Source organism: Propithecus coquereli, unplaced genomic scaffold, assembly GCF_000956105.1.
Source record: "Propithecus coquereli isolate 6110/MARCELLA unplaced genomic scaffold, Pcoq_1.0 Scaffold243, whole genome shotgun sequence".
NCBI lineage: Eukaryota > Metazoa > Chordata > Mammalia > Primates > Indriidae > Propithecus > Propithecus coquereli.
In genome coordinates, this window is record NW_012147986.1 from 3,306,733 (window position 1) to 3,324,538 (window position 17,806).

The 17,806-nt window shown below is 40.5% G+C and overlaps 2 protein-coding genes across 2 annotated transcripts in view; both read right to left on the reverse strand.

Annotated features, from left to right (window-relative positions):
- Positions 1-9,175, reverse strand: part of MXD1 (MAX dimerization protein 1) — a 23,123-nt gene extending 13,948 nt beyond the window's left edge. The window contains exons 1-3 of the mRNA XM_012646471.1: positions 8,839-9,175; positions 8,008-8,107; positions 3,191-3,220 (exon numbers count right to left, since the gene is read on the reverse strand). Coding sequence (XP_012501925.1) covers positions 3,191-3,220; positions 8,008-8,107; positions 8,839-8,911 — 203 coding nt within the window. The 5' untranslated portion in view covers positions 8,912-9,175. The remainder of the gene's footprint in view (positions 1-3,190; positions 3,221-8,007; positions 8,108-8,838) is intronic.
- Positions 9,176-9,620: 445 nt separating this feature from the next.
- Positions 9,621-17,806, reverse strand: part of SNRNP27 (small nuclear ribonucleoprotein 27kDa (U4/U6.U5)) — a 20,974-nt gene continuing 12,788 nt past the window's right edge. The window contains exon 5 of the mRNA XM_012646423.1: positions 9,621-9,995. Coding sequence (XP_012501877.1) covers positions 9,621-9,995 — 375 coding nt within the window. The remainder of the gene's footprint in view (positions 9,996-17,806) is intronic.

Below are 17,806 nucleotides of genomic sequence, written 5' to 3' on the forward strand. Positions count from 1 at the left end.
ATCAACTCTGAAATATCAAAGGAAAAAAAAAAACTCCTATTCTTAGAAGTTCTTCTCCTAAGTTGCTCCCCCCACCCCTTTTTTGAGAGCCAAGGCAATCTTTTTATGTAATGTTTTATGGTAAAAAATGGCTAAAGTGTGTTAGCATTTGCCAGTGTGCTATTCTTTTATAGGATTCAGCTATTAAAACCTGGGAGACTACAAGAGCAATTGTTCAACTAACCTCAAAACCCTAAAGTTCTCAAGCATCCACACTAATAAGGACGAAGAACCCAACAACTTTAACCTTCTCCTCTGGACCACAGCAACCAATGCCTGGTTAAACTAGTAAATTAAGCCCTTATTCTTCTTTTCTTTTGTTCACATGCTCTAGACTAGAGAAAGAATTATCAAGACCTTAAAAGACCAAACTCCAAAAATGAAAGGAAAATAAGGAAATTAGATAACTAACCCCTCAATAAGCTAACGTTGACTGGTCATATGGAAACAAACTGAATTAGAAGCAGCTTACCTAGTAGAGACTTCAAATCCAGTTTTCTGGACTCCTGTGCATACCTCAATCTTAGCACTTAACTTATTAACTGAAATTGTCTCTGTGTCTTTCTCATTAGACAAACTGCACATTTCTCTGGGATGGGGGCCTCGCTGATTTAATACCCCAGCATGAACTCATTTAATACCCAGTACCAAACACAATTTCTCCAGCCATTGTAAACAGAAAACAAACATCCCTGAGCTGCTAAAATAAATGATACAATCGACATTCTGTGGTACTCATGCAGATGTTGAAAGGCACAAAACTGTAATAAGTCTAACAGCCTTTACCTGAAGGGATGAAATTTTAATAACAAAAATAAATACCTAAGTAAAAGGTTAGACGAGAGAAGGAGAACTATTAATAGGAAACTTTTCAGCAGAAATAGCCCCATTTACCCAGATCTCTGCAAAGGCAGGAGGAAAGGAGAGACTCTAAAGATGACAAAGAGAAGCCACAGCTGACTATCTTTCCACTTAGGAGGAGATACTTTTGAGTTTCTAGTTCATGATATGTAAATCCCTAAAACATAAAGGAAGCTCTGACTTAAAACATGGTCAGTCACAATCATAGAGCAATTAAAAAGGAAGAAGGGATGAGAAGCACACGTGCAGTGAGGCGCATGTATGTGCGTGCATGCGCGCGCTCACGCGCGTTCTCTCTCTCTCTCTCTCTCTCTCTCTCTCTCACTCACACACACCCATGAAATTCCATAGTGGAGTAAAGCTAAATGTTCGCCCTCTTCCAAGATTCTACCTGCCTGGTAAGGGTCTGTTTTGCGCTTTCACTGACAAAACAAATTATCGTTTAGATCTTGACTTTCAGAGTCAGGCTCCTTTTTCAAAGAGAGTTTGCAGGAATAATCACATGGGTTTACAGAGCCATCATTACACATCATTTTCTTGTTCATGTAGGGTACTGAGAAAGCACTCATTTTGGATGGGTAGCCCGCATTTCAAATTGATGGGTGCTCAGAGACCAGAATGAGACTTGTTCAATGGTTCTAGGCCCTGGCAGCACATGAGAATCACCTGGGGAGCTTTTGAAAAACACTAGTGCAGAGTCTCAACCCAAACCAATTAAATCAGACTTGCTAAGGGTGAGGGCTCAGCATTGTTGTTGTTTTTTTTTTTGGGGGGGGGAGGTTGTGGTTTAAAGCTCTACAAAGAATTATATTTACTTTTTTTCAGCACAGTAAAAGCAAGTGGTTTTGTTTTTGTTTTTTTTTTTTTGAGACAGAGTCTCACTGTGTTGCCCTGGCTAGAGTGCCGTGGCGTCATCCTAGCTCAAAGCAACCTCAAACTCCTGGGCTCAAGCGATCCTCCTGCCTCAGCCTCCGGAGTAGCTGGGACTACAGGCATGCGGCACCATGCCCGGCTAATTTTTTCTATGTATTTTTAGTTGTCCAATTAATTTCTTTCTATTTTTAGTAGAGACGGGGTCTCGCTCTTGCTCAAGCTGGTTTCGAGCTCCTGAGCTCAAACAATCCGCCTGCCTCGGCCTCCCAGAGAGCTAGGATTACAGGCGTGAGCCACCATGCCCGGCCTGTTTTTGTTTTTTAAGTCTTTCCTAGAGATAGAAGAAAATTTGCTTTAAAATACTCCATGGAGAGGAGTGGTTTTGATTATAGAAGATTAGCAAAATGTTGATAATTATTTAAGGTGAGTGATGGATACATAGGAATTGATGACATTATTTACTTTTGTACATGTGAAATTTCCTATAATAAAAAGTTATTTCATAGAATCAGCAGAAATAAATATTTGTTCTTTTCTCCACCAAAAAGAAAGTACAAGTGTATGTGTATAACATAGTGAATATAAAAAATATTTTAAAAAATACATTAAAATAAAAGCTTTGCAAGTGATTCTAATAAGCAGCCAGAGTTGAGAACCACTAGGCTACCTCATTGAAGGAGGGGCAACTTGATTTGGAAAAATAAAGATTTAAATAAGCAGCAAGAGGCAATCCAGGTGAGAGAGATTCAACTCAGGTTTGTGGCAAGACGGAGCCCAGTGAGGGTGTCAGGCCTCCTCTAGATGGTCGCCATCTCCAATTTCTGCCTTGCATACATTTGCCTCAATTTTGAGAATTCTCATTCACAAGTAAACTACAAATATGAACCCACACATACGTACATGCCTGTATATATATCTGTGTATACATGATTTAAGACAATACTACCAATTATATTGAGTAGCATGTAAGTTTTTAAGAACACTATTTGTGGAAATACTGCCTACGAGTTAAAATGCTTTGGTCTGTGGAACAGTCACACAAAGGCCTTCCTCAGGAGTGGGCTAGAGGGTGAGAGATGGGGGTGTAGTCTTTGTAACTGGAAAGCTCTTCATCTACCTCAGTGAGTTACAGGCACTGTTGCTTAGCGGGCCCTGGGTGAACTCTTAAATCAGGTGCTATCAGCAGGAAGAGTCAAAAAGAGCAACCAAACGGGGTATGATAATGTGCACCTGTAATCCCAGCACTTTGGGAGGCTGAGGAAGGAGGATCGCTTGAGCCCGGGAGTTCAAGACCAGCTTGGGCAACATAGCGAGATCACACTTGGGGCAGGGGGAGGAAGAGCAATCAAGTCTCAATGTAATAAATAGAGATTACATCAAAACTCCCCACCTTCTACCTCCAAAATCCCCAACTCACCTATTCTTCTCCATTTCATTGTGAGTTGATCTGAAAGAGGAAACAATAAGAACAAGATTATTCTTGTCTTAAAGGACAACTTCAACACAAACACAATTATTTTAACTTCTTTCTCTTCAAAGTTAGTAGGAGAGAAAATGGAGACAGGGAGAAAAATTCACTAGTCTCTACTAAAGAAATTAGTCTATTTGGGGAGTTAGATAAATGTAAATATCTAAAATAGAGTTCAAGAGAAAGTGACAAACCAAGAGGCATGCATTCCCTAGTGGAAAAATAATCCATTTTAGGAGAGGAAACAAAAGGGGTCTATTTATACAAAGAGAAAAACAGCTGCACAGTGCAATGGTGAATTTGGGTTATATAATACCACAAAGCTTTCTTTAGGCTAAGGGTAGAACAGTGGAGGTGGCACCCCTTCCCCACCCCTGCAATTTTTTCTAGGGGTAGCATACACCAAAATTTTATGCTAAGTTGTTTGACTATAGGATACTGTTTTAAATGGCAACATAACCCCTCTCCCCAATCTTTCAACTCCCTGAAGTAATTATTTTATCATGTACAACCTCCTGAAAAATGCTACTGTTGAATAGCTACCAATGATTTCAGGAAGGGGTTTGCAAAACTCCGCTCAACATAAAGATGACAGGGTGGCTAAAGCAGAAGTGAGGGTGAAATCTGAAGTCCAGCTTTGCCACTGACAAGTACTGTGGAGGAAATAAAATTCTTTACCATCCTGTCATTGGTTAACCCCTCTGTAAAATGGGAATTAAAATAATTGCCAATTATCTACAGAACAAGTGTGGATCAGTGAGGTAGCAACTGTAAAACTGATTAGAGCGCCTTGGATGACAGGTGTGGTAGATGTGAAATCATATTAGTGTGTTTATAGCTCACCTTGAAGACAAGGTCTGGTCTAAGACTTTATGGACGAGTTTCCACAAAGTTACAAAAGTCAGTCAATGTGGCCCCTTAAGAGTCCTCCACACATAAAGCCTCCTTAATAGTTAGAAATAAACTTGAGGAACCTCCCAGCATTAAAAAGGAGCTGAATCTTGATCTTCCTTATGAAAATTCTCTAGACTAGAATCTAACCAGCTCAGTAGTTTAATCCCTGGCTCAGGTCATGAATTGTGAGGGGCCATAATCAACACCTTACTGGGCCTAGGAGATAAATTCTCACAGCAATTATGGAGGAACACCACCTAGAGAATGTGTAGCCACTCATTTACATGGGGGGAGGGCGGCACCACCACCAGGATCAGTCACAGCAGAGGTGGGGGGTGGGAGGGAGTAAGTGTATTGAGTGTTGGGAGGGGGTTGTCTTGAAATGAGAAATTTCCGATCCAGCACTAAAACTTCTCTTCCACAAGGCCCTTGGGAGATCAGTTTTTATTTGTGAGGGAGGGGGGAAAAATGAGAAAATGACAGCATTTTACATTTTAAAGAATATTTGTTTTCTAGGTACGTGGACCTCAAAATTGGTTAACTTAAAAGCTTTAAACTGATTCCCTTGGTTATCCCTCAGCATTCTTCAGTCACATTTTTCTGAAGGTTTACTTCCTTCAATGTCCAGAAGGATACTATAGTTAACAAGAATCTTGCCCGTACTGTAAACCTTTGGCTTTAAAGCACGTGGCATTTTAGTTTCAACTGGGAACAATAAGTTCAAAGTCTGACAGATTTTTTAAGTGGATGAAAGTATATGACAACAGCTGGTCAAGATTTCCCTGTTTAACTGTAGACAAGAGCTATCCCCAGTAGGTGGAAGAGAGGAAAGTGAACAGGTTGAAAAGACAGTAGAAAATAATACTCTTAAAAAATTTCTGGATTCTCTGAAGAGATACAGATAGATAAACTGATAGATTTATATATTTTACATAAAGCTCTGAAACCACACAATAAGCTTTTTAACAAATTCCATAGGAAGCACAACTCCTTCCAAACTTTGAATGGAATTTTAAAAACTACAGATTGTATTTGATTACTTATGACTGTTGAACACATGGTGCTTTTTGAAGGGGTCTTATACCTAATGGCTGGGGCATTACTGAAATATATTTGGTTACTGAAACTGAGTTAGTCATTAATAAAAAGCAGGCCTTTCAAAAACGATCAGTTCAGAGATTGCCTGCCACCTCTGGTGATGGGTAAACATTTATATTTTTAATTAAAGCATTATAAGAACACATAGATACCTTGCATCAAAATTATTTTCCATGCGATTACTGAAAAGATTTGATAATGCTGGAATCAATGATAAAGATCGTATTTCACCATTTAAAAATATACTCTAATAGAAAGATAACTAAAGCCAAACTACAATGTACCTGAGAAATGGGAAAAGTCCTTGGGTTAGCTATATAGCTACTGTCCTATAAAAGAACTGGGTGGCAAGTCCTGAACTTCCTCTTTCATGTGAGTGCCAAAGCCCGCTTTACTAATTTCACAAAACACTTTTAAAAGCTCTAGATTTCAATTCTAATTGGTAACTAATTTCAAAAAATCAGTAGGAATGAAAAAAATTTCAATTTCCCTTATTCTAGTAGTTCTCTGGATGATTCCAAAGCAATCAATATTCACAATCTCATTTGTTTTTATTTTAGTTGTTTTAAACAAACAACTAGAGAAACTTGAAGAAGATCTGCATTTTCAGTTCCCAAGACCTTTGATATGTGGCTAAATCTTATTTTATATTGTCCAAGGAAAAGTACTCCCCCGGACTCTACAAGCAAAGAGCATAGCATTTCAACCTGTATGAACAAGAATAAACTGTTACCAAGGGGTTATGTAAACCAGAAGTAATCTCTCCCTACCCCTCACCTCAGTTCAAAATTCTGACCATACATGGCCGTGGATATAAACGGCTGATTCAAACCAAGGGGTCAAGCTGCTTTCTCTGCTAAGACTACTTACTCCTCAGGTAAGAGGGCATTCCAAACAGGTCATGAAGGAAGTGATCACACTTAAACGAAACTACTTGCTCTTGTTTCATATGTTTGTTTGGTGCCATCTCCAGGTTTAATCATGGTCTCTCAGAAATCCCTCCACCACTGAATTTATTAAACTAATTCATTATTATCAACAATACAAACAACTGTGATACCACACCCCCTCCCTAACCAAGGAAAACAAACCCATTAACAGAATAGAGCTTCCCCCCGACCCCCCAAAAATCAGGATTTGCAGCCATTTTTCAGGAATACTGCTGGTTATTAAAGAGAAGAAAAGAGAAAGAATCCATTTCTTGGCTCTGAATTCTCAACTATTGTTATTTTTCTTTCCTACTCATCTTTTGGGACCAAGCCACTCATCTCATTTTCTTCTCCCCACCACTAAACATCCTCTACAACCTTCCTGTGAAACTTAGGAAAAAATTAAGTGTTAAGGTATTAAGCCTCGACTAGTAATGTGGACAATTCATCTCAAATCATGAGTGGATGATAATAGAAGAAAAAATGGACTACACTTTTCTAGAAAAATAAACTGAAAGGCCTCAAAGTTCTTCCAAACAAAATTTTAAAAATTAATACTATAACAAAATACAATTTAATTGTTTTTATACCATTGCATAAGGCAAGTCAGTATTAACATCTTTCATAAAAGGGCCTTAGTACCCATGCACAAAACTACTGGCTACCACCTTGAGGTAATGCTAAGATGGGAGAACAAGGAAATACACCAGGTAATTACCAGGTTCATCCTTCATGTGCCTTCTTATTCAAGAGCGTGGCACAAGAGTGTGGCACAAGAGCATGGCACAAGTGTGCTGCTCACATCCTGTGGTTCCATCAACAATACTAAGGACAATGGGATGAACTAAGCACAGAAGAGGCAGCAAGAACAAGTGAGTTTTAGGTTTAAGTGGGAATGTCCTGGCTTTTAGTGGTATTAAGCCAGAGAGGCTACTCAAATAGTTACTCACAGGGTATTCATTAGGATGAGGGAGGGATAAGGATTCTAAATCAGTGATGAAAATGTCAATGATTTTAATCTACTGTCATGAAAGGTATAATCGAATGCATCTAATAAAACAGACTTCCTAGTCAACTAATATTTTAAGAGCAAAGAGGGGGAAAAAGGCAGTAACACTGATGGATTATTTACATGTACCAGGAACTATTCATAGGACTTTATTATGTGATTTCACTGACCATTAACCAATCTCCAGCTTTTTAACAACTACAGTATAAGGCAATCTGTAAGGCTAACATGAAAAGGTTGTAGCATATTAATATTTTCATATTAACTGTTCCTCTAATACCAAAGAGGTAGGGTTTTAATTTCAATCACTCTTTGCCATTACAAATAAATATGACAAATTAGATTATCAGATAAACCACTGTATTTAATTTACATGTCAAATATGAAATCCTGCTATCTATGTGCCAAAGTCAGATACTTTAATATGTTTATAAAATCTTCACCATGAAAAGTAAAAGAAATTGATAATGCCCCGCATTTTGAATTATAGAAAACTTGCCCTGAATCTGCAACTTCCGAAGGCAAAATACTGTCACTTTGCTAATCTCCCTTGAAGCTTCCACAGATTTCTGCTCCAAAAGGGAAGGAAAGCAAAATTAAATTTTAAAGAGTTCATAAAGAAATGTAAAATGTTTCTATTTTTCTTTTCTCATTCCCCTCAACCCAAACAGAAGGGTTGCTGCCTCCAATGGCTTAAGACCATGTGTGCATTACTAAATCATGATCATCACTTAATGTATTTACAGGGTTATAATCATAACAGGCAACTTACATTCTGCAGCTTGTGTCACCTACAATATGACCTAAAAGAGAAACAGAAATATTTACCAAATTACCTGCTACTGCTGTTATTCTTCTTGGATTTGTTCCTCCGTTTTAAGGCATCTCTGTCCTTGTTATTGTATGGTAACATGGAGGCATAACCATGTTCAGCTTCTAGAAAACCGGAGGATCCAGTTAATGAATGAGCCCAGAATATTTAATACTCTCTTCCCTCCACAGTGTTTCCTTTTTCATTTATTTATTTATCTTTAAAAGAATATTGTGGAAATAAATGGAGCAAGGTGGCACTCTGAAAACAATGATTTTTTAAAAAATTGTATGAATACCCTCAGTTCGGAGCAGGTGTAAGGAAGATTCCAGCTGCTCGTTGTTGAGAAAGACACAGTAGTGGCTAAGCTCACGGAGCCAGGGTTTCCCACTGGCAACGTCCAGCAGGTTGGTGTGGGTTAAGTGGGACCAGCCTCAGGCGAAGGTGCGGGACAAACAACGCGAGCTGTGGGGCAGGGGAGGCGCTGATCCTCCGCCAGAGAGTCGGGGGCTCCGGGCCCAGTTGAGGGCCAGCCGGGACCAGCCCGAATGAGGTAAACCAGAGAGAACTGGCTGAGGGGTCCCGGGCATCCCACTCACGAGGGGTTGGGGAGGGGCGGCGCTCGGGACCTCCGGGGACGGCAGCCCCTTCTTCACCCTCATTCATTGCTTTCTGGGACAGCGGCGGCCTCCCTTCGGACCGCGCGTAGGGAGAGCCGGAGGGGTTAGGAGCGCTCGCGGTCGCCCTCTCCGCGCCTCCAACCACCCCCGGAGCGGCTGGGCGCCCCGACCTGAGGCCAGGCCCCTCAGGGTCCCCGGCCCCGACTCAGGCCAGACCCCTCCCCGTCCCCGTGCACCTCTCTCCCGCCGCTCCAGATAGTCGGCCGCTTCCAGCAGCATCTGGATGTTCATCCGAACCGCCGCCGCCATTCTGCACCGGGGGCCGGAGCCACGGGACCAACCCCCACTGCCCACGGGCTCGCTCCCGCCGCTGGACACCCGCTTCCCGCTGTGGACCCCGCGGAGCAGGGCTGAGGGAGCCTCTCTGGCGACCACGCTCGCTGGGAGGGGGAGGGGGCCAGTGAGCTAGGCACCGCTGACACCGTGACAGAACCCGGAGCAGAGCAGCAGCCGCCACCGCTGCGGAGTGTTTATCCCCGACTCACCATCCCCCCGCCCCCAGCCCCTTCTTTTGACAGGCTCGCTTCGGCTGCGTTCCTCATTGGGCACCCCAAAGAATGCCCCGCCCCTGGCCTTGTGCGATTGGGGTAGGGAATTACGGCTCCGCCCCCCAAAGTCCGCTCCTCTCGCTGGTTGGTAACGCTTGACAAGGCCCGGGCTCCACCCCCTCTTTCCAATTGGTGACAGGATTCGCAACTCCGCCTCGTGCTCCTTCCCTGTTTTCCATTGGTTCTATAGCGACAACCAGGCCCCCTTTTGCTTTGTTAGTATTGGCCAAGAGCTGTAGAAGCAAGCCACTTCTCCTGTCTCCTATTGGCGAATCCTTCGGAAGCCTCCCAGCTACGATGATGTCACCTTTCTCCAGGCCCGGCGAGCCCTAAGTGGCTAATGGTCAGCGGCCAGGCTACTCCTCCCCAGGTCTGGCATTGGTTGGGAGGGGGCGCTGGGCGGCGCTGATTCACCGGCCGCTGCCAAAGTCGGCTCCACCCGGCCCCGCCTCGGACCTGTTGCCAAGACCTGTCCCCGGGGAAAACTTCTGGGGACCCGCCAGGCATCCCTCGAATGGAAGGATGGCACCTCTCGTCGCCCGGGCGCTCTGCTCTGCTCGGGTTCGGGGCTGTATGTAGCCTTTGGTCTGGCGGCCCTGGGCTCCGAGGTTCAGGACTTCCCGGAACTCCGGCCCAGGGCCCCGCCGCGAATCATCCTGAAGGGAGAGCCGCGCCGCAGCCCGGCGATGGCGGGATGGGCCCAGAGCTCGGCGGGCGCCACGTGGCTGGGACTTGAGAGGAAAAGCCCGGCCCGTGTCAAATTGTCGCCGCCCGGCGTTTTTTCTCTCCTCAGGAAGCCCAGTACACAGCATTGAACTCCTTATCAAAGACACCTTTCCCGCCCCCTCGGGAAGTGATGGCATAATTAATTACTCTCTCACGCGAGTGGGTTTTAAAAGCTTAGAAACTTCCTGAACCTACGGAATGATGTTGAACCCCAAGATTCTGTGACCTAAATCTCTTTTAGGGTCTTTCCCTCCGTTTAAATTCTAGATAAAAATATTCAAAAGAATACTCCCTTTTCAAGATGGTGTGTTTGCGCGGGGCGGGGGGGAGGTACCAATAGGAGTGCTTAATAGAATAAAAACTAAAGTTTATTTAAAGATTGTTCCCTAAACCTATCAAGATTTTTGAAATCAAAGCTATCTTGAGACCCAAGCTACATTGTTAATATACTAACATCTTCAATTTTTAAAAACAGAAATAAAGCTCTTGATAAGTTGGGAGTCCCCAAAATATAAATGAGTAAAGCATGAACATATTTCTTTTTAAAAAGTTTATTATTGTTGCCAATATATAATAATAGCTTACTATGTGTAGGGTGACTTACACCTACATTATGTCTGTTGTGTTCATTAGCTACATTTTGCACACGAAGAAACAGGTCCAGAGGGGCTAAAGGACTTTCTTTGTCATTCATTCAGCTGCTGAGATGGAACTGAAACTAGGTATGTCTCACCCAGCGCCCAAACTACCAATCCTCCCGATGGCAGTTGTACTAAAGGTAAGGCAGGTAAATAGATTTCCAGACTGAGTCACAAAACACATTCAAACACTGGGGAAAAAAGAAAACGTGTAAATGTAATTATGATGGGAAATTTTAAATGTGTGTTTTTTATGAGTCACAAACCAATTAAAATTAAACTCAACAGATTAAGTAGAATAAACAAGTCGTAAACCATGCCTGATATATAGGAAACACATTTTCTGGTTTTAATGGTTAATTGGATCTAAAAACTGAGTCTTTATGAAAACACTAATTAAATACACACACTACAAGGAAAGGTTTTCAACAACAAAAAAAATAATTGGAAATGAGAATGGGGATATGATAGTTTTAGAAAGTATTTCTTAATTGCATGTTATTTGTAAAATAAACTTGAAAATCATAATGAATGCAATTCTACTAAAGTACCAAAACTGATACAAAAATACTTTGATTTCATTAATTTAACCTTTTAAATTTTGTATATTTTCTATTTGATTTTAGTATTAACATTTGGCATATCCCTTTATTCTTTCTTACTCTAAACTCTTTATTTTAACCTAGTCCTATTTCAGTATCATTGTGATACCCCTGCAATCACCCTGATTAAAAATCACTATTTTTAAAAAACAAAAAGGAAAAAAGGTTGAAATCTGAGTCAGAGATGGCAAATTAATAATTTCAACATCAATAATTCTAGCTTACACTCCAAACAAAAAAACTAAGTTATATAAAACTCAGAGAATTAGACTAAAGAATGGACCGTTTTTGTTCCCTGGCAGTGGAAGAGATTATCAATTCCAGCAACACCAACTAGGTTAGTATAATGAAGAACTTGAAAGGGTATTTGGTGCCACCTACTGGAAATGAAGCAGTAAGTATAAAACAAAGGTTTGGGGATTTGGGAGTTTTTTCCCTAGGAATTATTTTACACAAATGTATATGATGACCAGTTCATTAAGAAAACCTAGGCCGGGCGCGGTGGCTCACGCCTGTAATCCTAGCTCTCTGCGAGGCCGAGGCGGGCGGGATTGTTTTGAGCTCAGGAGTTCGAAACCAGCCTGAGCAAGAGCGAGACCCCGTCTCTACTAAAATTAGAAAGAAATTAATTGGACAACTAAAAATATACACACACACAAAAAAAAGATGAGCCGGGCATGGTGGCACATGCCTGTAGTCCCAGCTACTCGGGAGGCTGAAGCAGGAGGATCGCTTGAGCCCAGGAGTTTGAGGTTGCTGTGAGCTAGGATAACGCCACGGCACTCTAGCCAGGGCAACAGAGTGAGACTCTGTCTCAAAAAAAAAAAAAAAAAAAAAAACCTGAAAGTACAACTTTTGAAGAAAGAACTGAAAATCCTAGGACAATACAGAAGTTGTGACCTCCCAACACCCAGTGCCTCAAAGGCATTACATAAGCATTAATTGATTGACAGGCACAGTCCCCAAAATAAAAGTTGGGCATTCTAGAATGTTTGAACCTAAATTTTATGACCAGAATTTTAAATAAAATGCATATGTAATAGTATAAATGTGGGATGACAACAGTTTATATCTTTCTTTGAGCATACATCAAGATAAATAGAATTGAGAGGCATACTTGAAAATGGGGATGTACAAAGACTTATCAGATTATATTTATTGTTTCTTAGAAAGTTAAGACCCAGTCTCCTCCTCTGAGGGGCTTATATTCCAGATGGGCATAGGATATTATGTTAAAAGGTAAATGCCAATACTGAGCAGCAGGTTCATTACATGCTATGGGAGTTCTGATGAAAAGATGATGCTTCAGTGAGTATCTCATAGTAGTAGGAAGGACAATGGTTGTCATATTATCATCCATAAGTGTCTAAAAAGTTCTAAACTGCAGGAATTTAAACCCCCTATTTATAACTGAGTTTGACACTTCCTAACCACTATGACATTAAAATGTACTTTGTTTTAAAAGGTTTTGAGAATTGATTTTGTTCCCTGAAGTATAAAATTCAGGACAGAAAGTTTCTGCTTCAAGAGTATCAATCCCTTTCTTTGTTGCTCTTTTGGACACTCTAATATCATGATATCCAACATCATGATTTTTTTCTAACATTTTAAAAAAACATTTAAAGAATGCTGCTTTGCAAAAATTAGTCACTCCAAAATATTTTCTGATTTTAAAAAATAAGGCAATGGTTAAATAAACTGTTATATATACATTACACAAAACACTATGTAGCAGGTTTTTTAAAAGGTAGCTTTACATATACTGGCATGGAAAGATCTCCAAGGAACACTGTTGAGTAAATAATTAAGCTGTAAAATGATCTCTAGATCATAATTTTTTTGTTTTTAAAAAGGACCAAACTATGTCGTTTCCTCACTTCCAATTATGTTACATACATACATGCATGGACAAAGGATACATTGCAAAAGATTAGCAGTGAAGAAAGCACAATAGGATTGTGGTTTCTGCTCAAAGGGAATTTAGCTTTGTCATATTTTAAAATTTTTACAAGTAAAATTATTAGTTGGGTAACTAAAGGCTAAAAAGAAAATCAGAGGAAGTGGTTAAGTGAACAAAGATTACAGAATTCATGAATTTAACAGATATTTATTCAGTGTTTTACTATGTGCCAGGCACTATGTGGTGCTGGGGCTATAGCAGCAAACAAGACAGAAGCCCCATTTCTCAGAGCTTGCTGTCTAATGGAAGAACCAGACAATAATAAGTTAATATAAAGTATGTCAGAGAGTGATAAGTGCTGTGAGAAAAAGTAAAGCAGGGTTTGGAAAGCATGTGGAGAAATTGGAATTCTCATATATTGCTTGTTAGAATGTATAATAAAATAGTGCAGCTGCTTTGGAAAACAGTTTGACGCCCCTCAAAAAGTTAAACATAGAGTTACCAATATGACCCAGTAATTCTATTCCTAAGTATATTACCACGAGAACTGAAAACATGTTTATACAAAAACTTGTGCACTAGTGTTCATGAAGTATTATTCATAATAGTCAAAAAGTACAAACAACCAAAATGCCCATCAACTGATGAATGTGGTACATCTGTATCAACAGAAATATGGTGTATCTATAGAGTATTATTTGGCCACAAAAAGGAACAATGTACTAATACATGCTACAAAAACAAATGAACCTTGAAAATACTATGCTAAGTGAAAGAAGCCAGACACGAAAGGCACATATTGTATGATTCAATTTATATGAAATGTCCAGAATAGGTACACATGTAGAGATAGAAAGTGGTTTCCAGGGGTTGGGGGGATGAAGAGTGATTATTAATGGGTATGGGGTTTCTTTTTGGAGTGATAAAAACATTCTGGAATTAGATAGTGATGATGGATGTATAACTGTGAATATACTAATAACCATGGAACTGTAAACTTTAGAAGGGTACATTTTATGGTATATACATTTTATCTTAATTTTTTAAATGTTAAAAAAAAAGACTAAAGCAGGGTACAGGGATAAAGAGGGAAGAAAGTTTGCTATTTTGGATAGGGTAGTCAGGAATGACCTTAGTTTGATCAGAGACCTGAACAATGTAAAGAAGCTAACCATGCAAATCTGGGAGGTGGGGTAGGAGTGGGGAACATTCCAGAAAGAAAGAGCAAATGAGAAGACTCTGGGGGTAGACACATGCCTGTTTTCAAAGAACAGCCAGGAGGCCAGCTAGTACAGCAGAGTGCAGTAAGCAAGCAGGTGAGGCCATGGGAAGCCAGGATCTAGATCATGAAGAGGCCTGTAGACCACACTGAGGACTGGACTTTATTCTAAATGACAGAAAATCACTGGAGCCAGGAGTAATGCGACCTGATGCACATTTCAAAGGTTCATCTCTGCTGCTGGGTGGAGAATAAATAGGCAGCGAGAGTGGAATGAGGGAGACCTATTAGGAGGCTATTGCAGTAGTCCAAGTAAGAGAGCTTAAATTAGCATAGGTTGTAAAAAGTGGTCAGATTCATTGGACTGAGTTTAAGAAATGAAAATAGAAAAAAGAAAAAAAAAAGTGGTCAGATTCAAAAAGCACTCTGAGGTTATAGCCAAAAGGATTTGCTAATCAATCAGATGTGAGGTGTGGAAGAAAGATAAGAGTCAAGGAGGACCCCAAGGATTTTGGTCTGAGCAATGGAATGGATTGAAAGGGCCATTTACTGAGATGGGGAAGCCTCAAGAAGACTGGGCAGGGAAATCAGAGTTCAGTTCGGTTAATCTTAAATTTGAGAAGCCTAATAATCTAGTTGTCTAGACCAGACTACAATTCAGTAAAATGGTCAGGCTGGAAGTATAAATTTGAGAGCCAGGGCAGAAGGTGTTTTAAGCCATGCGAATGGATGACTCGTCAAGGTAGAGACTGAAAAGTCCAAAGACTGACCCCTGAAGCACTCTAACATGAGGTACTTGCAAACAGAAGATATGGCACAATTTATGTCCTTTGTGAGGCAGCAGCTGGTTAGAGGAAGAAGACAAGGATGCTCCACCTTTGTTATTCTTCCAGAATTAGATGATCTAATGCATAAAAGTTCCTTCAAACCAAGACTGCTCCTAGGATCAGAGGTGTCTTCTCCCTGGATTTTCAAAGGTTTCCTCTTTTTCCATTTCTTTGGTGTTAGCTCATGGACAAACTTATTGACCTACCAGGTTCTCCAGATTATTTATTTACAAAGTATGCTGTCTTAAGGATTTCAGATCAAATCTCGATCAATACCATACAAATAAAATGACAATCTGTGTTATAGCTATTTTAGAATTTGTCTAGCAGGTTTTCTGGGTTTTACCAGAAGATCTCCCCCCTCAATAAAAAAATCAAAAATGACAATCTAAGAACATATAATTTGGTATGGGCTACGGTACGGCTGGGGAACCTTCAGCTTCGAGGTCACGTGTGGCCCTCCAGATCCCCAAGTGCAGCCCCTCAACTGAATCCAAACTTCACAGTCCCTTTATTTATTTATTTATTTATTATTATTATTATTATAAGGTTTTCTTCTATAAAATCTGGATTCAGTCAAAAGGCCCCACTCAAGGATCCAGAAGGCCACATGTGGCCCCGTGGCCACAGTATTCCCCACCCCTGGTTGGGATATATTTTAATCCTAGAAGATTTGGCTTCCCCATTAAAATAACAACAATTAGGCTGCTTTCCTTAGGTATGCACAAAAATGGTCAGAAAAAGTTCTTGTCATGGATAATTTAGATACATAGTATTTTGGTGAGTAGAGGCATGGGGGACTATTTAGCTCGGTTGAGAAAAAGTCCTAGCAAAATAACCCAACTGCCTGGGGTGGTGACAACTGTGCAAAAGGGCCTTCAAGTTGTGTAACTGATGTAACACGTTCAAATATTTAAGCACTGAAGGCAGTAGGTAGTATAAATGTCAATAGTTTCTGCCTTTATGGTCTGAATAGCACCAACTTTCTCATCTGGGAAATGGAAAATAATAGTACCTGCTCTATCTGGGGACCAGGAAGCAGTAAAAAAAAAAAAAAAAAAAGAAAAGGAAAATAGTACCTACTATATCTATCTCATAAGGATTAAGTGAATCAAGGTGCTCTGTACACAGTACAATGCAATAATATTACTATTATTTTCTTTACAGGGAACTAACTTCCCAGCAAAGCTGCTAAAGAACTATAATAAGGCCGGGCGAGGTGGCTCATGTCTGTAATCCTAGCACTTTGGGAGGCCAAGAGTTCAAGACCAGCCTGAGCAATATATCAAGACTCTGTCTCTACAAAAAATAGAAAAAGTAGCTGGGTGTGGTGTGCGCCTATAGCCCCAGCTACTCAGGAGGCTGAGGCAGCAGGATTGCTTGAGCCCAGGAGTTTAAGGTTAGAGTGAGCTATAACACCACTGCTATGATAACACTCTAGCCTGGGCAAGAAAGGGAGACCCGGTCTCAAAAAAAAAAAAGAACTACAATAGATGGTCAAATTTCAGATGCAAGAAGGATTTAAAATTCTAGCCAAAGACTTGTAAAATCATGTACATACAAAGATAAATCACTACAGAATTGTTCAAAGTAGCAAAAGATTAGAAATAACTTAAATGTCCATCAACAGGGGATTAAACACAGTCTGTTGAACAATGGACTATTAAGTAGCCCTTTAAAAAAAAACAGTTTTACTAGTACTGATAAGAAACAATCTTAAAATGTACTAGTAAGTGAACAAAGGCTACGTGCAGAACAGAGTGTAGAGTTTTCCTGTATATGAATAATAAGATATATAAATATATGTTAACATAATTGTATATGTATGCAATGTCTCCGAAAGGATACATAATTAACTCATCACCCTTTGTATCACCTGAATCCTGTTCCATGTGTGTTTTTTTTTTTTGACAGAGTCTCACTCTGTTGCCCTGAGTAGAGTGCCATGGCATCAGCCTAGCTCACAGCAACCTCAGACTCCTGGGCTCAAGTGATCCTTCTGCCTCAGCCTTCTGAGTAGCTGGGACTACAGGCGTGCGGCACGACACCGGCTAATTTTTCTATTTTTAGTAGAGACGGGGTCTCACTCTTGCTCAGGCTGGTCTGCAACTCCTGAGCTCAAGCGATCCTCCTGCCTTGGCCTCCCAGAGCGCTAGGATTACAGGCATGAGCCACCTTGCCCAGCCTATTCCATGTGTTTATAGTACTTACTCAGAACAATAAAATTTAAAATCTAGACACAGAGCTTCAAACACCAGCAAGGTATGAAACAGAATGGGTTGATGGTTATTATCTTCAATATAAAAAGATCGTTTTCTTCAAATGAGAAAAAGAAAAGCTTGCCAAAAGACAAATGGATCCAAGATTTGGAATTGGCATTTCACAAAAGAAATAACCGTGGCTAATGCATTTAAAAAAATATTCATCCTCCCTAGAAACTGAACAGAAATAAAACCAAACAGTACCAGTATTTTACTCATTGGATAAGAAACCTTTAAAAAATTATTACACTGGGCCGGGCATGGTGGCTCACACCTGTAATCCTAGCTCAGGGATTCGAGACCAGCCTGAGCAAGAGCGAGACCCCTGACTCTACTGAAAAAATAGGAAGAAATTAGCTGGGCAACTAAAAATATATAGAAAAAATTAGCTGAGCATGGTGGCACATGCCTGTAGTCCCTGCT